We start from the raw sequence: 19,190 nt of genomic DNA on the forward strand, positions 1-19,190 counted from the left end.
TGCATAGGCGTTTGCTTTTTGTAGACTTATCAAATAAGAGCATCCGTCTTTTTCAAAACATTTCATCATGAACCTGACCGTGACTGCAAACCAAGAAACCAGCGAGTAATTCTGAGCTGATTCGGCTCGCTAAAGTACTTTTATCATCCTAGCATAGGTAACGTAAGTTGAGGAAAATACTTGACCGATACGATGATTGTTGTTCCAATTTGAGAAATTGAATCTTTTGGAGAGTTTTGAAACTCGACTAAGCCTTTGCGAAGAATTAGTGTATTACAAGCCTTCAGTATCATATGGTCTCAGCAACCTTCATCAATTGACTCCGCCGTTTGCGGTCCTGGAATATGCTAAACAAAGGCTGGGAGGATTGTGAGGTATCTGTGACATCTGCGCAGTGGCAGCGAATCGGTGGCCTCGGCAGAGCTTTGCATTGAGATGATACCAGGAGTTGTGTTGATGAATCGTTACGCGCTACGATGATATCAAGGGAGAAAGTGGCGTGGTAGTCCTTATGCATAAGTAGTAGTCTATCATACTTAGATACCTCTCGTTAATTGATGACATACTCGTAACACAATTCAACTACGTTCCCGCTAGTATCCACGACTCATCCCTCGTGATACGAATACCTCATATCGAGTCTCCCAAGAACCTTATTCACAGGACCTTCCATCTCTCTCTCGAAGCGTGTGCATGCTTATGACTAGTCATCACGAATTCTGTCGCCTCATCTCATCATCTCATGATATCATACATTATCCAGTCCCCTCACAAGAGCTGAGTTGCAGCCATAACAGCAGCAAATGCGAAAACAATTGTAGCAGGCTGGTTGTTATTTGCAGCACTGGCATCGGTGCTCGAAGTGGCAGACTAAATTTCCGTTAGAAGTCTTAACTGTAATCCGAGTTTATCCCCGAACAAAGACGTACCGAGCTCGAGCCGGTTGCAGATGCAGTAGACGAGGCACCAGCTGTGCCAGACGTTCCGGCTGTTGTAGTTGCGTTCGTCGTGCTGTTCGATGCAGTGACAGGTGTCGCGTCAAGGTTACATCCGTCCGCGGCTTCTGTGACGCCGTCTCCGTAGTATTGCCAGATGTCAAATGTGTTGGCGCACTGCAGACATCCCTCAAAGTAGTCCGTCCAAGTTGAGTTGGTACAGTAGTTGTCTTCAGCTGCTCCGAGAATGGCATAGCCTAGATACTGTCATGAGTCTGTCCGGTGCGGCGTTGGGAGCATAGTGAGTAACATACCGCAGTTCTCGTGGCACTCGTACTTGGCTCCGCTGGTGACCTGACGGGCGTGAAGGGGCACAACGGGGAGCCAATCCAGAGCCGTAGCAGTGGAAGCCAAAAACGTGACAGCTGTGATAAACTTCATCTTGATAACAGTGGCGACGGGCTTCGAAAAGACAGTATGACTGACGGCTGGGCGGAAAACAGACAGAGGTCTTTGCCGAGGGCGCGTGTTGCACCTCAGCTATATACTATGGGAATGTCCCGAATGAGCAAATTGTTGCATACGCAACCTCTTCCGAGGATCCTCTCGGTGGATCGATAACTCGCAGCTAGATGCTCTTGGCTGAATGCCTTCAGCCGATGGGCGAATCATGTTTTGGCGGCCGAGAGTGCCGAGGTGTACAGGTCGCATCGGCGCGGGTTGAAGTGGGGGATTAAGGATAGTTACGTTGCGACGGGCAAACTTTCGAACAGAGTTGTGCAGAGTCGTCATTGTAGATCGAACTGCCGCACGAAACACCAGTTTTCCGTAAATAACACAGTATGCATAGAGTATACATCTTAGGTTAAGTTTACTTTCCCAGAATTCGAGACTATGCGAGACAACTCGACGATCCAAAGCTATCCTAGAATAAGGATTCACTGTTCCCATGTTTCTTTCTAAAGGAAAGCTCGTCAGTCTGACCCATGTTCCAACACAGGGCTCCCATGCCGACGCGGTAGGACAAGATCTGGGCGCACGTTATGATTGGTAGATGACATCTTATCAGATCATCTGATATCCGCTTCGCAATCTCGGTCTCCCTCCACAATACGACACACCTGAGGCCAGTATCTCGGCGCTCCTTTCTTTCGCCTCAGGCCGCTAGGCCGAAGCTGTTCAAGTCTCCTCCGACTCGGCCGGGACCTTCTCCGGCCAACGGATCACAACCGCCGAAAGACACCGGCCGGATCGCCTCATTGTTTGCAAAGAAGAAGGGTTGGGCACGAACAGGCCCGGCCGCTGACACCCTGGTGACAATCCTGGTCCAATAATTCACCATCCTGTGGAGTTTCTTCCTTCGCAGTCTTGCGGTGTGGTCTTGCTCCCCGGTCAAAATCGCACCCAACCCCGTTCACGACCGCTCGATCCAATCACTCCCCCGGCATGCGAGTCAAGGATTCGTCGCCTTTTGGAAGTTCCGGTTCGTCGCAACGTGCTTGCAGCGGATCCTCAACAAACGAACCATGGCGCAAAACTCCCGATTCAGTCTTTGAACGAACTACGCGAGGCTTTACCGCCAAACTTCAAGCCCACAGATGCATGGCCAGCTCAGTTGTACTAAACCCATTGCGCTCGTTCTTCAACGAAAGAGTCTTGTGCGCCGATGATATTCTTGCGAATCGCAGGGGACCGTGAAAAGACGACAGGAAACCGAGTGGCTGGCCAACTGAACGCCCACCGCCTCTTACGCGCCCCGACTCGGCGTCCGTTGGCCGGGTGCTCAGTTGCTCACTCAAGCACTCGCGCACTTGCGATGGCGGTCTATTAAAGACTGTTCAGTGGCCGCATCTCTTGTCTGAGTCTTTCTCTTGGAAGATATCCTCTTTCGAGGCCCCCCTCGAAACACCACCCAAACAATCATCCAACATGGCCCAGGCCTCGCCTTCGTGGCAGAGGCTGTTGGGGCTGCTGTCAGTGCTCCTGGCACTGATCCTCGGCGTCTCGGCCGGGGAGCACGGTGCTGCTGCCACCGGCTGCCCCGCCGATCTCGCATCGGCCCCGGACAACACCTTTTCTGCCGGTTTCGACAACAGCACCGACGTTGCTGAGACTCAAGCAGAGCGCTCGCACGTCGAGAAGCTCGCAGCGACCAGCTTGCACGGCTTGGGTATGTTTTGCCTTGTCGACCTCTTTTGTCTGAGTCCACACACTAACAGTCTTTTTCCCAGGCGCCCGATCCAGCTTCGAGGCTTTCCGAGTCGAGATCCCTGCCTCGTGCAACACCCCCAGCATGAAGAGCTCCCTCATTGAGCTCCCCATCAGCTTCGCCAGTCTGCACATGCACCTGCAGAACATCCGAACCAAATAACCTCGATGGCGGTTTGCCCAACACCCAAACCGCCGACACGAGATGAACTACTTCACCCGTGTTGGATTCGAATCTACGATCTCCGACACACTTACACCCTAACGTCGGGGTGTGCTTGGTGTACCATGATATACACACTGAGCAAGTCCCGAGCACGACTGCCCACAACAGATGAGCAGTCACACAACAATCTCTCTACGACAGAAACGACATGACTACAACGAAACGAAATTCACGATAAAAAAAACAATGCAACGAAATACGATGTCACGGACAATATCCCCCCGACCACATGACTGGTTGGGAAGTACGACAAACGAACTTTTCTTTACCTCTCAGATACCAAAACCTTCTCCCTCTCCACCGAGGTCTCAGCTCTTTGGCTCTTTAAATACATCTTCTTTGTCTTGAACAAGACTTTCCATCCCAATGCCAGTGAATGACACCAAAGCCTCGTGAGATTACTAAGCTTGAAGTATATCCATCGTAAGGATATCGAGGTGAAAGTGATGCCGTGACGTTTACAAACGTCCAATCGAGCAGTTACCAATGTCTAGGTATATGCCTCTCATTGCCGAGAATTTTGATCGTTAATAGCAACGGATCTGCCATCAATATTACTGGATTCGGCGTGACAACCGTTGAATCGATGATCCAATGGTAGATCCACAACTTAAGTCACGGTGGCACCCCTAAATGCTCATCTCAACCACTCGAGTCATTGCTATTTACGCGAATCGCCAGAGAATAACATCCCCTTCGATATCAAGTCATCTGAAATCACATCCTAGGCCTCAGCGATGGTGACCGAGCTTCTGAAGTGCTGAGCGCGTCTAGGCCATAGTGCTGGAAACACATGTCTCTCTCGAGGCATTATTCCTCCATTCTTTCAGATAAATTTGCTCCATCTATTCATCGGGAGTTGGCTTTAGGCATGAGAAGCTGGCTAGTGTGGACACGGACAAAACCACTCTCCTTCCGAAGGCACGTGCTGCTGTTCTTCGACCAGAGAGTCGGCCTTTCCTCGCTGCTGTTTCTCACTTATGTTCAGGTAAGCGACAGAGATGATGACCATTTTTTCGAGCCATCAGTGCTATTGCAACTCTGTGGGATTCTCTCCAGCTGTCAACGTTCACGATGGAGTTTGAGGGCAAGATGGATTTGGGAGGCTGTCTGATTCCGGCCGAAAACATGACTAAGTATGGGGATAAAGGGAGAGCCGTCATGCTGCAATGTACAAGACACAATGCCATTTAGAGGACGGAAGCGCCAACCGGAGGAAAGGATATGAGAGAACCCGCAAGAGATATTGAAGGTGATTGGACTTCAAGAAAAACTCTAGGAAGGAAGTTGGAGAATTGACTCCGGGAGTGCCGATAAAAATAAATAACTTCACTCTGGAGACCCTTTGAGAAACTGAGGAACGCCCGTCGTAGATATTCGCCAGGAGCACAGAAAATCGTCCTCTGTTTTCAAGGAACCGGCCACTCTATTCAAGATGAGCACCTATCAAAAATAATCGATAGACTTTCAAAGAGCAAATTCCAACGCCTCGCGTCTACGTTCCTACCTAAGGCAGGTAGGTACACGGCATATATATATACGCGAACCAACCCCACTCAGGTGCATCACCACTCGGCTCGAGGAACTCGCGTATTCATGTTTAAACCAACCTTTTCCAGATTCCATGCGTTCAGCGCCCATACCTTCTTCTTTCTTGATCACATGACCCGTTCTCTCCTTCCTTCCGAATAGAGAGAGAGGACTTCGAGGCCCATGACCAACGAGTGATCAATTTCTCCCCGACAACCAAATACTTATCTTGCTAGCGCTTCAATCACGGCTTCAATCGAGGAACCGTCGCATCGGAATCTCGCGATGCTCAAAATTCCACGCCTTTTCTCACCTTCCCTCGAGGCAAGTACCCATTTCCTGTTTTTCTCTACACAAAGTCACGTCCTCTTCGTCCCTACAATCTTCGCCCTTTCACACTTCGTCTTTGCTTTCTCCATGCTTTCATACTTATTTTCTACCTCGTCCCTCGACACCCCATCTCTTCAGACCTCGTCTCTTCACACTTCATCTCTTCACACTCCGCCTCTTCGCATCTCGTCTCTTCACACTTCGTCACTTCGTACTTTATCGCTTCCCTTCTTCATCGCCTCCTTCTCTTTTGTCCAGCTCTTACTTCATCGCTTTCACAATTTCGATTCATCGAGTCTCTTTACTCATCGTTTTTCACTTTCGTGACCAAGTCTTCACAAGCTTGTTTCCATTATTCACACTACAAAGGTATCTTGACTTGTGGCCCTAGCATGAGCCCCCAGCTCTTTCCCATACACCATTCTGGCCCTTATCAAGGGAATTCACATGCCTACAAGAATTCTTGGCTAACTCATCGTGTTCCAGCTACCGAAATCGGATGACGTTCACCGTCTGAGAAAATGCGACGAGAGATGCGACGATGCCCCTCGTCGAGTCTTCAGACTTTTCGTCACAGCTCCGAAATTATCTCAGTCCCGTCCCAATGCGACTTCCGACGGACGTCGTCATCTCGACATGTCGTCTGGTCACTACTCAGAGTTGCGACGCCATTGAGATTACAGTCGCTCTTCTGCATTTGCAGCCCCTACTGGCTAGCTTGAATGAAGACCAACAAGAAAGGCTTGGAATATATTTGTTCAAAAATTGGTAAGTTGACCACAATTCCAAATTCAACTTGATGTGCTTCACTTGGTGTCGTACATCACTGCTAACACCAGCCTTTTCCAGACTTCTCAGCAGAAGATAATAGAGCCTCTGCCATCTCCATTGGTATGCCCTCCCTAGGCATAGCCTGTTCCAACCTAAAAGAGGCCAAGTTGAATTCGAGAGCTCGAACAAGCCAAAGTTTCCACCATTGGCTCCAGCCTTGGGCAGCCTTCTTGCTTTTCTCCGCATCTCAGGCATGCCCGAAGCCATCAAGAGTTCGCCGTGGCTGATTAACGAGGTCGGGGCACACTGCCCTGGCCTCGCGGTTGGGGTGACGTGGGAGACCAAGGTGCCTCTGTGAGCTTTACCGTCTCTTATACCGCGTTGGATTCTCCGTCGTCGCCGTAGAGCCCCGGCCAGCTCAACGCGATGTATCTCGGGGGACATGGCGAATCCAACGCGGGTATTTCGTATATCAAAGACAAGAACGGCAACATCGGACCAGCCGCTTCAATCACCATAGCCGAGAAGTACGGCGCGATGGACGTTGATCAAGGCGAGACGATCACCTACTGCGGTATCAACTCGATGGATACGACTCGCGACACCCCGGCCGACGGCGCGCAGCTCGTCCGCGGAAACAAAGCACTTTTCAAGCATATCGAAAAGAAGTTCAGATCTGTTCAAAAACCTCCAAGAACCCTAAAAGGGCGATTCAAACTCCTGTTACAAGAACACACTGAACGGGAGTAGTCGTTCCCCTACAGGCGTCGATGGCATGAATCACGGACTCGCCTTGGTATGTCCAGTTTGGGCCACGCAACTGGGTTCGGTCGGCGCTCTCAAGCCGTCTGAGAACCCTCCCGCGGGTTGTTCCAACAGCTGCAACACCGACTCCAGCCGGGCCGGCCATCATCATGCTCTTCCTTTGAGACGGCCGGTCTTGGCTTGCTCGACCATTAGAGTCACCAAGATGGGCGCGTCTAATCTGTTCGAAGAGGAATGGGTGGTCCAGCTCCCGGCGGAGATTTTCGGCCAGAGATACGCGATAAAGAGGCACCTCGTCAATCCGCCGAGGGGCGACGCTGGAAGGAGATATCGATTCTTCAGGCGGGCTGTGGCTGACAAGACGCTCACCCGCGCTGGCAAGGATGTAGCAAACATGAAGGACATCATGGTCAACTGCGCTCTCACGACTGACGATGATACCATGTCCTGCATACGCCCAAATCACTGGAAACATGCCAGCATTGCCCACCTCACCCAACAAGCCTACCGCGGGCCTCTTACGGCTCGCGGTCATTTCGAATCAACGACATCGGAACCAAGCCTTGCTGCAATGGAAGACGCGACTAATCCCCCGAGTGTTCCGCAAGGCTATTGTCTGGGGGTGTTTGGGGTCTTGCAGACCGCGACTTATCCAATAATCCTGCTCGGAAGCCTGCTTCAAGGCAATTCCTCAGCTTTGCCACCAACGACCTCCGCAGGCGGGCGGCGATTCGCGGCGCTGGACGCTGCCTTTGACAGGCTGGCGGCATCATTGCTCGAATAGGAGTGCTGGAAGCCTTCATTTTCCACGGAGGGAGCACTCCGGATTTTGTCGGGGGCCCGCATGGTCGCGCAGAAGGAGATGCTCCCTCGATCTGCTCGCAGGTCATCGGAGAGATGTGAGGGACTCTCCAAGGCATCAAGAGTGCTATCTGGGAGATTTAAGCTCGGATATAACTGCTCGAATGAAGGAGAAGCATGGACATCAAACACACCAGAATACTTCCGGAGGCCTCTTGATCCATTGGGGGGGGGGGGTGGGGTCAGAGCACTCCTGAGGGTATCAAGGGTGCCATCTGGAAGATCTGATTATTCCGACTTCGAAAAATTGTTCGAATGAATGGGGGCGCGCCGCATCTCCTCTCGCGAGGCTCGAAGATGACAATCTGCAAGATTGCCTGCTCCTTCTGTGTGATTGTCTCACATAGAAGGAGATATTGCCTCAGTCGACCGAGCGGATCTTGGGGGTCCGAGGCACCCCCGAAGGTATCAAGGGTGCAATCTGGGAGATCTGCAAATGTCTTATCGATGACTGGCAGAGAGGCACCGGCACCGTCCTCTGCAACCCTGCCATTCGCACTCAGTCCGGTACACCAAAAGAAACGTCGGCTTCTTACTTCTCCAAACAACAGACTCGCTGAGGCTTGTGACCCGGCTAGGGACTGGGATTCCAAGAAGCGCATGAAGTTCACTCACGGAGAGTCTGCCGCCAAGAGGATGGGCTAGAATGGTCCGAACGCTGGTGGTGTTTGGCTGCCAATCTTGTGAAAGCTTCTTATACTGGAGCAGTGCCAAGTTCATTGCCTGAAATCTATATTCGAATTCATGTTTCAAAGGAAGGCATGTGTCCCATGATGATGTCGATGACTATCTCAGCACAGATTATCAGTCTCATAATCGACATCACCCTCATGCTACTTGGGTTCTTCTTCGTTGCATCGATCTTGGTGGTTACTGGCCAGGCTCAGAATCGCCACAATCCTGAAAACAACAAGATGAAGTTGCGGGGTGAGAGTATCAATATGGATGTGGGGGGTGCTCGAATAAGGCGGTTACGGAATGGAGGGTATCAAGATGGATGATGGTGAAGGTTCGGAGGATATGAAATACAGAGACGAGGGTATCGATATGGATATGGGGAGTTCTCGAAGAACGAGAAGTTCATGGATGAGGGCATCAACAGACCAAGGGGGAGTGTTCAAAGAAGCGTTCGAGTTTTGGACATCAGCTAGAATTTGATTGAAGGTGCTCTCGTGGCCGGTACGCCTACTATTCAAAACCTTCGGAGATGTTGTCGGAGAGCAGAACATAAGGACTGCATAGCTGGAAGGGAACAGGAGGAAGTCGTGGTAGAGAGGACGACACGAGGGATTAGCTCAAGAGTACAGAGCGTCCAAAAAAACGACAAAACACTTTTTCACTAATCAAGTCTTCAAAGCTGTGCAAATTAGGTGGTGGGAAGAACCTGGGTGAACCCATTCTTCACCAGAACGTCAATCATAAGCCATGGACTCAGGCCGACCTCACTCTGTGAGAGTACCACTCTTTATTCATCATATCAAAAAAAGTGGTTTAGGTATATTCGTGTATCGTAACATTGCCTCCCTGGGAATCATTCAAATTTAGGCAAGACGTAGCCCAACTCTCGTCGTCGTCTCAAAGTGATTCTCTTTCCATCTCCATTTTCACCTCTGCACCACTCTAGAAAGACCAGAAGGTTGTGGCCATCAGCGCAGCGAACCCAAGACCAAGCGAAGGCGCAAAGCCATTTGCAGCATCAGGCTTGGCAGTCGCAGACGCGGTGCCGGTGACAATAGTGCCAGGTGTCGTTGACGTAGGCGTAGTATCGTTTTGCTGCAGGATGTAAATTTCGCCCGTGGCGTCCGAGGTCATGAACAGGCGGTTCTTGGCGTCCCACGCGAGTCCGACTGGGCGGAAGCACTGATCGGGGCAAGTGCTCAGGTCCTTGTTGTACATGATGTTCTTGAGCGCGTCGGTCGAGTCGCTGCTGGCGACGGGCTCGCCGTTGGAGAAGTCGACTGCGGTGAGGGCGTATCCGACAGGGTCGGGGCGATTGACTGTGCCATGTCAGTTTTAATCAGAGAAGGTGAGCAGGGGAGGGAGACTTACAGCTACCGCGGAACGACATGAAGGCCTTTGATCCGTCGTTGCTGAACTTGAGGAAGACGGGAGACGAGTGAGATTGGAAGGTCAAACGGGGAGCGATGTAGTCATTGTGGCAGCGGGTATCGTTCATGGTCGAGTTCTGCTCCATGGAGAACTGATCACCGACGTTGAGAGAGCTGTTCAGCGGGATGCTGGTATCCCAGACGGCGAAGCACCGCGGGTAACCGTAGTTACCGGCGTCGGTCTCGTTCGTAATGGTACCGAGCAAGTTCAGCTCCTCACCGGGGTTGTTGGCATGGATGTCGACGCCGTTGCGCGTGATATCATCGATCGAGTTGTCCATGGCCCAGACGTTCCCGGTAGCGGGGTCCTCTGCGACAGCAACAGCGTTGCGAATACCCCAGCCAAGAAGCTTGCCGTCCGTGTTGAAGTCAAAAGGGTCGTTGCCAGACTTACTCAGGTCGAAGGCCTTGACCTGAGCGTGGCCGCTGTTGGCATCGAGGGCATCGATATCGAAGTTCTCATCGACGCCGCGGGAGACGACGAGCCAGTTGCTTGAGGCCTTGGACATGACCAGAGTACGAGTGGTCTGGTCGTTGTTTGCCATGTTGTCAATGACGACGGCGGGCTCGGCGTTGACGGTGCCGGCCTTTGCGTCGTACGCCCAGGCGAGGACTTGGGAGACGGAGGAGGCGTACAGGGTCTTACCATCTTCTGAAAAGGCCATGCCGTGTGTGAGCTGGATGATAACATATTAGAACTCTTATCGCCTGCGGGGAATTCAAGGAAGTCAAGTCTCACTCTTGTGTTGTTGACCAGAAGCTTGCTCTCAATCAACGATAGACAAGTGCCGCCATTGTCCTTGAATGTGACGCGATAAACACCAACGGCAGCATCCAGGACAAGCAGAGCACCCTCGCTATCGACGTGAATTGTCCTAGGCTTCTTGAAGCCATTAGCAACAAGCTGTGCCTGCCAGCCAGCGGCGACCTGAGGGGCTGTGTAGCTGGGGGTAATGATATCGGCGCATTGTTGCGCAAGCACCGTGGTAGCAGCTGCTATCGCGAGCGCGGTGGTTGTGAATCCCTTCATTTTGGCGGGGGCAAGGTGAAGGATCAAATCTGAAATCAGGCAATCGCGGGCGGCTACAACACTTTCAACCTGAGAGTTGTCTTGCGTACATAAACGAGCCCCTGATGTGTTCAAGGTGAGGGAAAGCTCAGTGGCAAGGTGAAGAAATCAATGTGCCCGTAGCGATTGAGTAGCCTCGGAGCAGATTGGAACATGTCCCGCGAGATGGGTAGCGAGACATCTGTCGACCTCGAGGGTGGCAGATAAAAACTCCACTTAAAAACGAGAGACAAAGCTCTCTCTGGTTCGGGATGAGATGCCCCTCCATGCCCCCCCTCCCCTCCATCGCCTCCTCGTGCGGCGACTCGCGAGTGGTCGAGATGGACGCGAGCGGGCGATCTTCTGTGCCTCTTTGGGAGCTGCTCACCTGCTCTAGCGCAATCGGGGAACGGTACGGCGAGTAGTCGACTGGGCAGCGGAAGGGGTGGTGGGCGAGTCGACCCATGAAAGCTCTTTGGGTCTTCGTTGGATGGGAAGATCAGAGAGGGATGGATGCGATGACGGACGAGCAACGCCTCACATGTGCGTGTCTGACCATGTTGAGCCCCTTACGTTGAGCCAACGCAACGGCGTTGCTTTTGCGACCAGCCACTCTGCATGGCATTGCTGCTGGGGGTGCAGACGGCAGTTGCTGAGGGTATCGCGAGAGTGAAGCATGAGAATCGGGCATTGGCCCTAATCTCAAGATGCGACGGCACTGTGGCATACTGCCGGGAATGTTCGTATCATATGCTCTGAGCTTTGGACCTTACTCAAAGGCAAGGCTTGTGCTGAAGCGGAATGCAAAGTCCTCCTAGAACATCGTGAAAGACGAGGAGGTCCAAATCCGGCGTCGAGGCATCGCTTCCCACCAGTCGCTGGTCGAACAAGAGCTGGATTGGCGCAGCGAATTCAGTAAGGCGCGAAAAAAGTTGTTCAATAGGCGCACATTCTCTGGTCGCGTTGCGCCATGCTATCGGATGGCTCACGTTTGATGTGGGGGAATAAGCATGCAAGACAAGCTTAGCTGCGTCTGTTCAGTGGGCACAGGAGCGGGATCCACGACCCGATGGTGGCCGAAGGAGGCAGGTCGTCGGATTTCCGCCTGCTTGGAGCTGGATCCAGGCGGATCGTGGGCGTGGTGGTTCTGGCGATGAGGGGCAACCCATGTGGTGGTGGCCAAGGGTTGTTGAGTTCCATCTGCTCAGAGTTGCGACTTGGACAATCATGATGATGATGATGATGATGATGATGATGATGATGATGATGATGATGATGATCATAGGTATTGAGGGAGGCCATTCGGTCATCTCAAAGACCAAGTCTATCTGTGTACCTAATGCTTAACATCTCTCTTGGTTGACTTGATCTGGCAATACATAGTGAAGAGGAAATGTGCGCCCAAATGTCTCTCAAGGTGACGGGTTCAGCTTCAGGCATGCCTGGGATGACACATGTTGGTTCCTGAACGGCGTCTTGGCTGGACTCTGGTAGCGCCCATAGATACGGGTTGTGCTGCATTTGGTTTCTCACCAACGGGAATAGACCGAAGTCATGATGTTAGTCAGTAGAAAGAAAAGGCCGCAATGCAAGCAAGAAATCCTCCGCTCCCATAGAGTCCCATTCCCGCTGGGTAAGTCCACTCTCCGGCCCTCTCCTCGGCGCATCTGTCGGTCCTCGTCCCTCTACAGATCCATCATCACACATCGTGACACTTACCACACGGCATATCGGCTCCATTAACCATCAACGAGTCTTGGCGCAAGCATGAGAAGAGCCAAGACCACCAAGTGTCTGAACTCGTCCCTTTGCTGTGCCGTTGGGTCTGGGTCTGGCCTGACGTCCATGGACCAACCACCTCTCTGTGCGACAACACGCTTCGCAATCGCAATTCTGCCATCCCACCACTTCGGACAAATATTTCTTACACTCCATCTCGAGCCTTGACACAAGCAAGCGTTGAGGCGTCTGGGCTAAACCATTCCCGCGTCACACCATGCACTGCAATCATGGTGGACTTTCAAAGACGTTGAGAACGTGCAGCGTTCATCCGCAGCATTTCCAGTTCATTTCTCTTGTCCAGTTAGACAACCCGCTGTTGAGAATGGGAACCTCTAGACACATCATGGCCCGCGGACCGCGATCATTTCTCGTCACTCTACGGAGTACAAAAAGGGGCATACGAGGTTAAGTAGTAAACCTCTCGCATCCCGAGGATGGCGATAATGGGTCACTCATACGGCAAACGGTACAGATAAAAACAGCACCACCAACCACCCTCCTGTCACGCAGAGAAACCGCTTGGCGTCCATCAGACTTTACTGCTGAGTGGTGGCTGCAGGGCAGGGCTTGCAAAGTTGCTGCCAACCCCGCACTAATCACTTGTCTGATGGCAAGCCCATTCCCGTATCGACGCTGTTCCCTGTCTTCTCTGAGTCGTATCGCCCCTCTTCTCGACGAGAATCCCAAGTCCATCTTGCCTTGGCTCTCGCAGCTTTCGCTTCAGAAAGTTCAGCCTAGTCATCAAAACCCCCTTCCCTCTGAACGCGAAACGGAATACACACCGGCCCTACACTACTGTGCGGTACAGGCGTTGCAAGTGGTGTTCGTCTGCTTTACCTGAGCTAAAACAGAGATGTCTCCAGTTTGGCATGTCAAACGTCAAGTCTGGGACCCCTTGAGGGGAGACCAGATGGGACGGCGTTCTTGTTGAGACTGTAGAGAGATGCCAATCAACACACCGCAACTTTTGTGATATTCGAAGCCCAAGACGGACCGGCAAACTCAACAGAGGCACGAGAGAACACTACGCCCGGCTACGGCACTCCGGTACCGTAAATGATGGCATGGCATAGAGTGCCAACATGTATATTACCAAACACACAAAACCGTTGCACGCCGTGAGACATGCGCCCAGAGCACGCCAACACTGCTCGACAGGGGCGTTCCGGGCTCGAACCATTGATTCTGGAGCTTGCCGAGACAACAGCGGGCTAAACTGCTGGACGACTCCGTCCAAGCTCCATCTTCCAAGACCGCGGTGCCCATCTGTCCACGGCCTTCACCCTATCACCAACCTCCTTGGCGTTCTCCGCCTATTATCAACTGGTTGCCACGCTGCCGTGCCATGCCCGCGATTGTCTATTGCCAAGCATGCGTTGCTCACGCCCAGCATCCTTCTCATTGGGTGCCGATTGACCATGAGCCAGCGCTGGTACGCTGGTCCCCTCGCCAAAAATGGCCTTTGGAGAGCGGGACATGCGGAGCACAAGAAGAAAGGCCATTCCACCTTTGGATTTCACTCCATTCTCTTCTTCCCACTTGTTGCTAACTTGACTGGGCCAGAGAGTCTTCTTCTTCCCTTGAAGCCTTCAAGTTTCCTAGCGCCATCTGGCTGAGCTCTCGTCTGCTCTACCTACTCCAGCCACCCAACACACAAAGTGGTGCACTACGCTAGCTCAACTGGCGCAACCAGCCCTGGACTTGGAGACTCGGCTCGAACTCGAGGATCGCGAACGAATACATTTGCGTGCTTACTGCCGCCTGCGTCCGCTACCGCTCCTGCTGCTACCAACGTCCGATGCCCCTCCATTTCATGTTCGTATGACGCGTTGCGAGACCCCAAGCCGGCAAACATCCGCTTCTCTGGGTCCCTTCTTTCCTTCCTTTCTCTGCGGATTCCCCCTTGCTCAGTCGTGCCGCTTAATATTTGATACCCAGCAAGGTACGGTACGCTGAGCTGTAGAGGATCCGGGACGAAGTGGTCCATCACCAGCCGATCTTTCTTTTCTCTCTTACGATCCATGTCGATCTGTTGTTCTTAGAGACGCAGCTTATTGCGACCTGATTCCCCTCGAGGTATTCCTTTCTCACCAATCTGGGGATTCTCATCACATCAGAGCGAACCAAGGCGGACTCGACTCAGAAATACGAGCGAGGACTATTTCCTACTCATGCACTTTCACCAACTGCGTCTGTGCTCCCCCGACATTTGAAGCTTCGCACAGCATCGAGGGACCCTTTCGAGACCATGTTTACAAACACACAACGGCTGCTGTCCGCCTTTGCGGCGACAGCTCTCCTCTTCGCAACATCATCATCAGCCGCGGCTGTCAAACCGCGGCAGAATCAAGGTCCCGGCCCGGTCAACGACTGGATCTCCATCGACTCAAACGGCAATGCCCGGACCATCTCGCCATCAGTAGTCACCAGCAATGGCGCACGCACAACGATCAGCCCTCCTCCATACTCATTAACGGGCTCCGTCTACACAGTCACAGCCACCACCGGCGGACTCACAACCAGCACAGGCGTACCACCGCCACCGCAGGCGAGTAATACACAGGGATTTGGAGGTGTATTTGCCGTGTGCAACAATAGGGTCGGTCAGGATGGTCCGTTTTGTCAACCTCGACGGGGTAGCACTCTGCACGTGGAGTCGACGTACTACAGTAAGCTTCAATTCATCCTGTCCCGTCCATGTTTGAATGGCGGGACCGTCTTAAGCACCCCCCCCCCCCCCCCCCCCCCAATATCAGTTTGCTGACAATATTCTTCAAGTCACTTGGGATACAACATTCTTTGCCGACCCCGCGACACCCATTGGCATCGTCGGCTTCGACGTAGACAACGGCATCACCGACAATGCACCCGCGTTTTCCGTAACAAACCTCAGCGGCGGCGATGGCTGGGTTCCATGGACACCTCACCTGACCGATCTCGAGGAGAAGACCTCGAACAACATGACCATCATCCTCATGTACAACGACCCCGACACCGACGAAGAGAAGAACGTCACGGGACCCGTATTCACGCTGAGGATGGCACTGGACATTGACCCATCTACCTCGCGACCGAACCTTCTCGCCATCCTGTTACCCGTCATCCTCATCTCGCTCGCCATCGCCGGGGTGATGATGTGGCTGTACATCAGGCGTCGCCGCCGTCACGCGGCCGTCGCTGCCGCGGTGGAACGCCAGAACGCGGCGCATCCCACGGGACAACCGCGGAGCATGCATGGGCAGAAGGGCAGCGCCGATATCCAGCTTGAGCCGACGAGTCCGCCGCCGGGTTCTGCGCCCGGGAGGAACGTGTTTCAAGAGGAGGTCCGCAGACAGGAGCGGGAGAGGGCGTAAGGAATGAGTGATACGAAACGGCAATGGGAACGGGTAATGACAGGAACCTTGTCCGACGGATCATCCGTTGAGACGGTATAGGGAGAGGGTACTTCGTTTGGTAACGACTTTCCAGCGATACCCTCAGCCCGGAATGAAGGAATGGGATCTATGACAATCTACATATCATGAATCAAAAGACAGATGGGATACAACCATCGTTCAATTTTGACCACTCTCAATTTTCTGGTAACAAAGACACGCTGGCTCTATCGAATGCGATGTGTGGGGTCTGACCAGACAATCCCAACGTATACGAAGACGACCATGTAGACGGGTCACTAGAGTTGACATCTTAACTACTACTGTCGCGTCAAGCGGTGTAGAGGGAGAGTGACATTGTTTGGAACCATTGCCCAGATTCAAAGACAAAGGCCTAGCACGGTCCAGTGCGATGTACAATGTTTGCCCAAGGTAAATCTGGCAATTGGTATCAGTCGAGATGCGACATCACGGTGGTCAACCAACTGCGCTGGATTACCGGCCGACACGGGTCCGCGGACGGCCGCGGAGAGCCGTTCGCTTCGTGGACACTCCAGGAGCCCAAATGGAACTACCCTCACCCGCAACCTTTGCTTATTCGCCTCGGCTAACACGAGTTCGGTTGTTTTAGGGGGCTCTTCAGTCAAGTACAAGTGACCATGAGTCCTTCGGATCGTGATCCAAACGCAGCAAGTGCTGGTCACAATCGGATATGATCGTCAATCCCGGGGCATATTACAGGGCGAGCGACTGATAGCAAGGTTGATATGATACGCCCAATATCGATCTCGAACTTGGTGTCTAATGCTCGTCTTGCTTCACTGGGCCACACCATAAGGCAAGACTTGGGTAGGCATTCATCATGGACAAATACATTCCGCTAGTAATGGGATAGTATCATGTTGCGATCCTGACTAAGTACAAGCTAACTACTTCTTACAATATCTGCTACTAAGTATACGACTCTATAGAGACCAAGCTACTAAGAACAAAGACACGGCCACTCTTTGGGTATCGTGAGTGATATCAGTCCTTCAGAAACAGGCACGCTGAATTCTGAACATTGCCCAAATCAAGTCCATCTTCAGAGCTTTGCAACAAACTTCTTACCACCCTCCAAAGAACACAACCCGTAGGTCATCCGCACCAGATCCCTCCTCAGAATCTTCCCCGTTGCGTTCCTCGGAAGCTTGTCGACAGCCCAAACACCGCCTCTAAGCTTCTTGTACCCACTAACTTGCTCATCTACAGCCTTCCGAATCTTTGTCAAAGCTTCGATAACCCCGCGCCCCTTGATCTCGTGTTTGTCGTCCTCCTTAAGTACGACCCATGCGGTAGGGACCTCTGTCAATTGGCTCTCGTCCCATAAAGCTCCGACGCCAGACTCCCTCACAAGGGGGTGGGAGTTCAAGATCTGCTCGAGTTCCGTCGGGCTCACCTGGAAGCCCTTGTACTTGATAAGCTCCTTTGTTCGCCCGACAATCGACAGCCGTCCCTGCTCATCTATGCGGCACACGTCTCCGGTGTTATACCAACCCTCGACAGGGAACGCCTCCTTGTTCGCGCTCGGGTTGAACGCGTACCCACGTGTGATATTCGGGCCCCGAAGCCATAATTCTCCAGGGCCACCTAGAGGTGCGTCTTCCGTCGTTCCCTCCTTCTTGAGCGCGGCTTCGATACCAGGCAGAAGCCTCCCAGTACACCCGTCAGGCACGACTTCCTCGAACCCCTGATAGGCCACATACCCAGCCGCCTCCGTCATCCCGTACGCCTGAATAAGTCTCCACGGTGCCCGGCTGAGTAGTCTCGAGAGCTGCGCTGGCTTGAGCAGCGCGCCGCCAATGTTGATGACCTGCGCCTTGGAGAAGTCGTAACGGTCTGTGACATCCGAGTTGGCCAGGCCCAGCACCATGCTCGGAACCCCCTGGAACATGGTAGCCTGCGTAGAGCCCACAAGCTTGCCAAACTCTTCGATGCTGTACTGCGGCATCGCGTGATGGAACATGCCAGTATACGGACCGAGAAAGAGAGGCGCCGTCGTCATGGCGATGTGTGCCCAGGGCGTGAATGCGACGATTCTGCAGGCCGAGTTGAACATTTGGCGTTTTTGGTCAAGGGCTACGAGTTGCATGACGTTGGCGACGAAATTGTAGTGCGTTAATTCGACGCCTTTTGGTTTCCCTGTTGTTCCTGATGAGAGGTGTATTGAGGCTAGTCGCTTTGATGTGTCTGGCCAGTGCGGTATGGAGAGTTGACTTGAGGCCATGAAATCGTCCGGAATGTGATTTGCTTGCTTGTTTCGTGTCACTATTGATAGTATTGGCGGTGGTTTCCATGGTACCCCTTCCTGACGAAGCTCTCTCGCTGCCACATCCACAGCCGCTTGGATGGTCTCTACTACCGATCCATATGCCACGATGAAGTGAGGTCTCGAGACCGCGATTCCATGGCCAATCTCGGATGCCCTAAGAGCATGGTTGATGGGACAGACGACACCGCCTGTCCATAGGATGGCATGAAAGATTTCAAGAAACTCGACACAATTTGGTACCACAATGACCCATCGTGCTTGATCCGGCGGGTCCAGCTTTTCCGCAAGCCCTTTTGCAATCCTGCCGGCTCGATCCCGTAACTCGCCGAGAGTAATGCTCCGGTTCGTTAGACTATCAGCGGCGATGACATGTGACTCTGGGATCGAACCCGCATTTGTATGAAGCAACTCGGTGAGATTCAGTACGCGAGGAATATCGATAGGTCGAGGTGTGTATATCCTCATTGTCGTGATGATGGTCGGTGCATTCCCCCTTTTGAGTTTTGGTTTCAAACAAACTGTCGGATGAACGAGCTCTCGACAATGTCATGAATAGCCACAAGATCCCAGGACAAAAGAGACAACCGCAGAGTCGTATTTTTTGTCAGTGTCAGGAACAGTCGGTTCGAAATAGTCCGACGGCGAGAAAGAGCCTCAATTTGTTTGAGCCGCTCGTGCCGTTTAAGCCGCGCTTGCTTCTACCTTTCCTGTAGGACTGGACTAGAGTTACCGCGCGGGATGGAGGGCGGCATCCGCGGACCTTATCCGATTATTTCCTGCTTCGGAGAATGAGGCAAAAGGAAAGCGTGAAGGATGAACAGGGAACAAGTAGGCTGCTGAAAGGCAGATGGGTCCTTGAACTGTCGCCTCAAGACAGGCAGCGATGAGTGACCCTCCACACGTAGAGGAGGGGGAAGACCGAGACAATGATGTGCGGAGAA

At 52.7% G+C, this 19,190-nt stretch overlaps 6 protein-coding genes across 6 annotated transcripts; 3 read left to right on the forward strand and 3 right to left on the reverse strand.

Annotated features, from left to right (window-relative positions):
* Positions 1 to 494: 494 nt before the first annotated feature.
* BDP55DRAFT_660049 (uncharacterized protein) lies at positions 495 to 1,489 on the reverse strand. The gene is made up of 3 exons (XM_060574591.1): positions 1,250 to 1,489; positions 930 to 1,192; positions 495 to 870 (listed from the first exon to the last, which is right to left on the reverse strand). Exons 1-3 carry the CDS (start codon positions 1,374 to 1,376, stop codon positions 769 to 771), a joined length of 492 nt encoding a protein of 163 aa, XP_060431132.1. The 5' UTR covers positions 1,377 to 1,489; the 3' UTR covers positions 495 to 768.
* Positions 1,490 to 2,749: 1,260 nt separating this feature from the next.
* On the forward strand, positions 2,750 to 3,392 carry BDP55DRAFT_92860 (uncharacterized protein). The gene is made up of 2 exons (XM_060581322.1): positions 2,750 to 3,105; positions 3,167 to 3,392. The coding sequence occupies exons 1-2, from the start codon at positions 2,865 to 2,867 to the stop codon at positions 3,304 to 3,306; spliced, it is 381 nt and encodes a 126-aa protein (XP_060431133.1). The 5' UTR covers positions 2,750 to 2,864; the 3' UTR covers positions 3,307 to 3,392.
* Positions 3,393 to 6,278: 2,886 nt separating this feature from the next.
* On the forward strand, positions 6,279 to 7,639 carry BDP55DRAFT_767331 (uncharacterized protein). The gene is made up of 2 exons (XM_060580984.1): positions 6,279 to 6,678; positions 6,731 to 7,639. The coding sequence occupies exons 1-2, from the start codon at positions 6,427 to 6,429 to the stop codon at positions 7,547 to 7,549; spliced, it is 1,071 nt and encodes a 356-aa protein (XP_060431134.1). The 5' UTR covers positions 6,279 to 6,426; the 3' UTR covers positions 7,550 to 7,639.
* A 1,607-nt stretch (positions 7,640 to 9,246) lies between these two features.
* Positions 9,247 to 10,764, reverse strand: BDP55DRAFT_549791 (glucose sorbosone dehydrogenase; the record flags this gene model as incomplete). Its single annotated transcript, XM_060568960.1, has 3 exons — positions 9,247 to 9,623; positions 9,676 to 10,411; positions 10,474 to 10,764. 3 exons carry the CDS (start codon positions 10,762 to 10,764, stop codon positions 9,247 to 9,249), a joined length of 1,404 nt encoding a protein of 467 aa, XP_060431135.1.
* Positions 10,765 to 14,812: 4,048 nt separating this feature from the next.
* BDP55DRAFT_727381 (uncharacterized protein) lies at positions 14,813 to 15,917 on the forward strand (the record flags this gene model as incomplete). The annotated part of the gene is made up of 2 exons (XM_060579303.1): positions 14,813 to 15,233; positions 15,343 to 15,917. The coding sequence occupies 2 exons, from the start codon at positions 14,813 to 14,815 to the stop codon at positions 15,915 to 15,917; spliced, it is 996 nt and encodes a 331-aa protein (XP_060431136.1).
* A 1,105-nt stretch (positions 15,918 to 17,022) lies between these two features.
* Positions 17,023 to 18,714, reverse strand: BDP55DRAFT_549514 (AMP-binding enzyme; the record flags this gene model as incomplete). The annotated part of the gene is made up of 1 exon (XM_060568936.1): positions 17,023 to 18,714. One exon carries the CDS (start codon positions 18,712 to 18,714, stop codon positions 17,023 to 17,025), a length of 1,692 nt encoding a protein of 563 aa, XP_060431137.1.
* Between the last annotated feature and the right edge of the window lie 476 nt (positions 18,715 to 19,190).

The sequence above is a fragment of the Colletotrichum godetiae genome (assembly GCF_030913485.1).
Source record: "Colletotrichum godetiae strain CBS 193.32 chromosome Unknown BDP55scaffold_15, whole genome shotgun sequence".
Lineage (NCBI taxonomy): Eukaryota > Fungi > Ascomycota > Sordariomycetes > Glomerellales > Glomerellaceae > Colletotrichum > Colletotrichum godetiae.

Excerpts from the sequence above, each read along its gene's own strand:
- BDP55DRAFT_92860 (XM_060581322.1), top strand. The coding sequence starts at position 2,865 with ATGGCCCAGGCCTCGCCTTCGTGGCAGAGGCTGTTGGGGCTGCTGTCA. Across the intron at positions 3,106-3,166 it reads GACCAGCTTGCACGGCTTGG|GCGCCCGATCCAGCTTCGAG; the intron begins GTATGTTTTGCC and ends TCTTTTTCCCAG.
- BDP55DRAFT_767331 (XM_060580984.1), top strand. The coding sequence starts at position 6,427 with ATGTATCTCGGGGGACATGGCGAATCCAACGCGGGTATTTCGTATATC. Across the intron at positions 6,679-6,730 it reads TCGAAAAGAAGTTCAGATCT|AACACACTGAACGGGAGTAG; the intron begins GTTCAAAAACCT and ends TCCTGTTACAAG.
- BDP55DRAFT_660049 (XM_060574591.1), bottom strand. The coding sequence starts at position 1,376 with ATGAAGTTTATCACAGCTGTCACGTTTTTGGCTTCCACTGCTACGGCT. Across the intron at positions 1,193-1,249 it reads CGAGTGCCACGAGAACTGCG|GCTATGCCATTCTCGGAGCA; the intron begins GTATGTTACTCA and ends GACAGTATCTAG. Across the intron at positions 871-929 it reads CTGCAACCGGCTCGAGCTCG|TCTGCCACTTCGAGCACCGA; the intron begins GTACGTCTTTGT and ends ACGGAAATTTAG.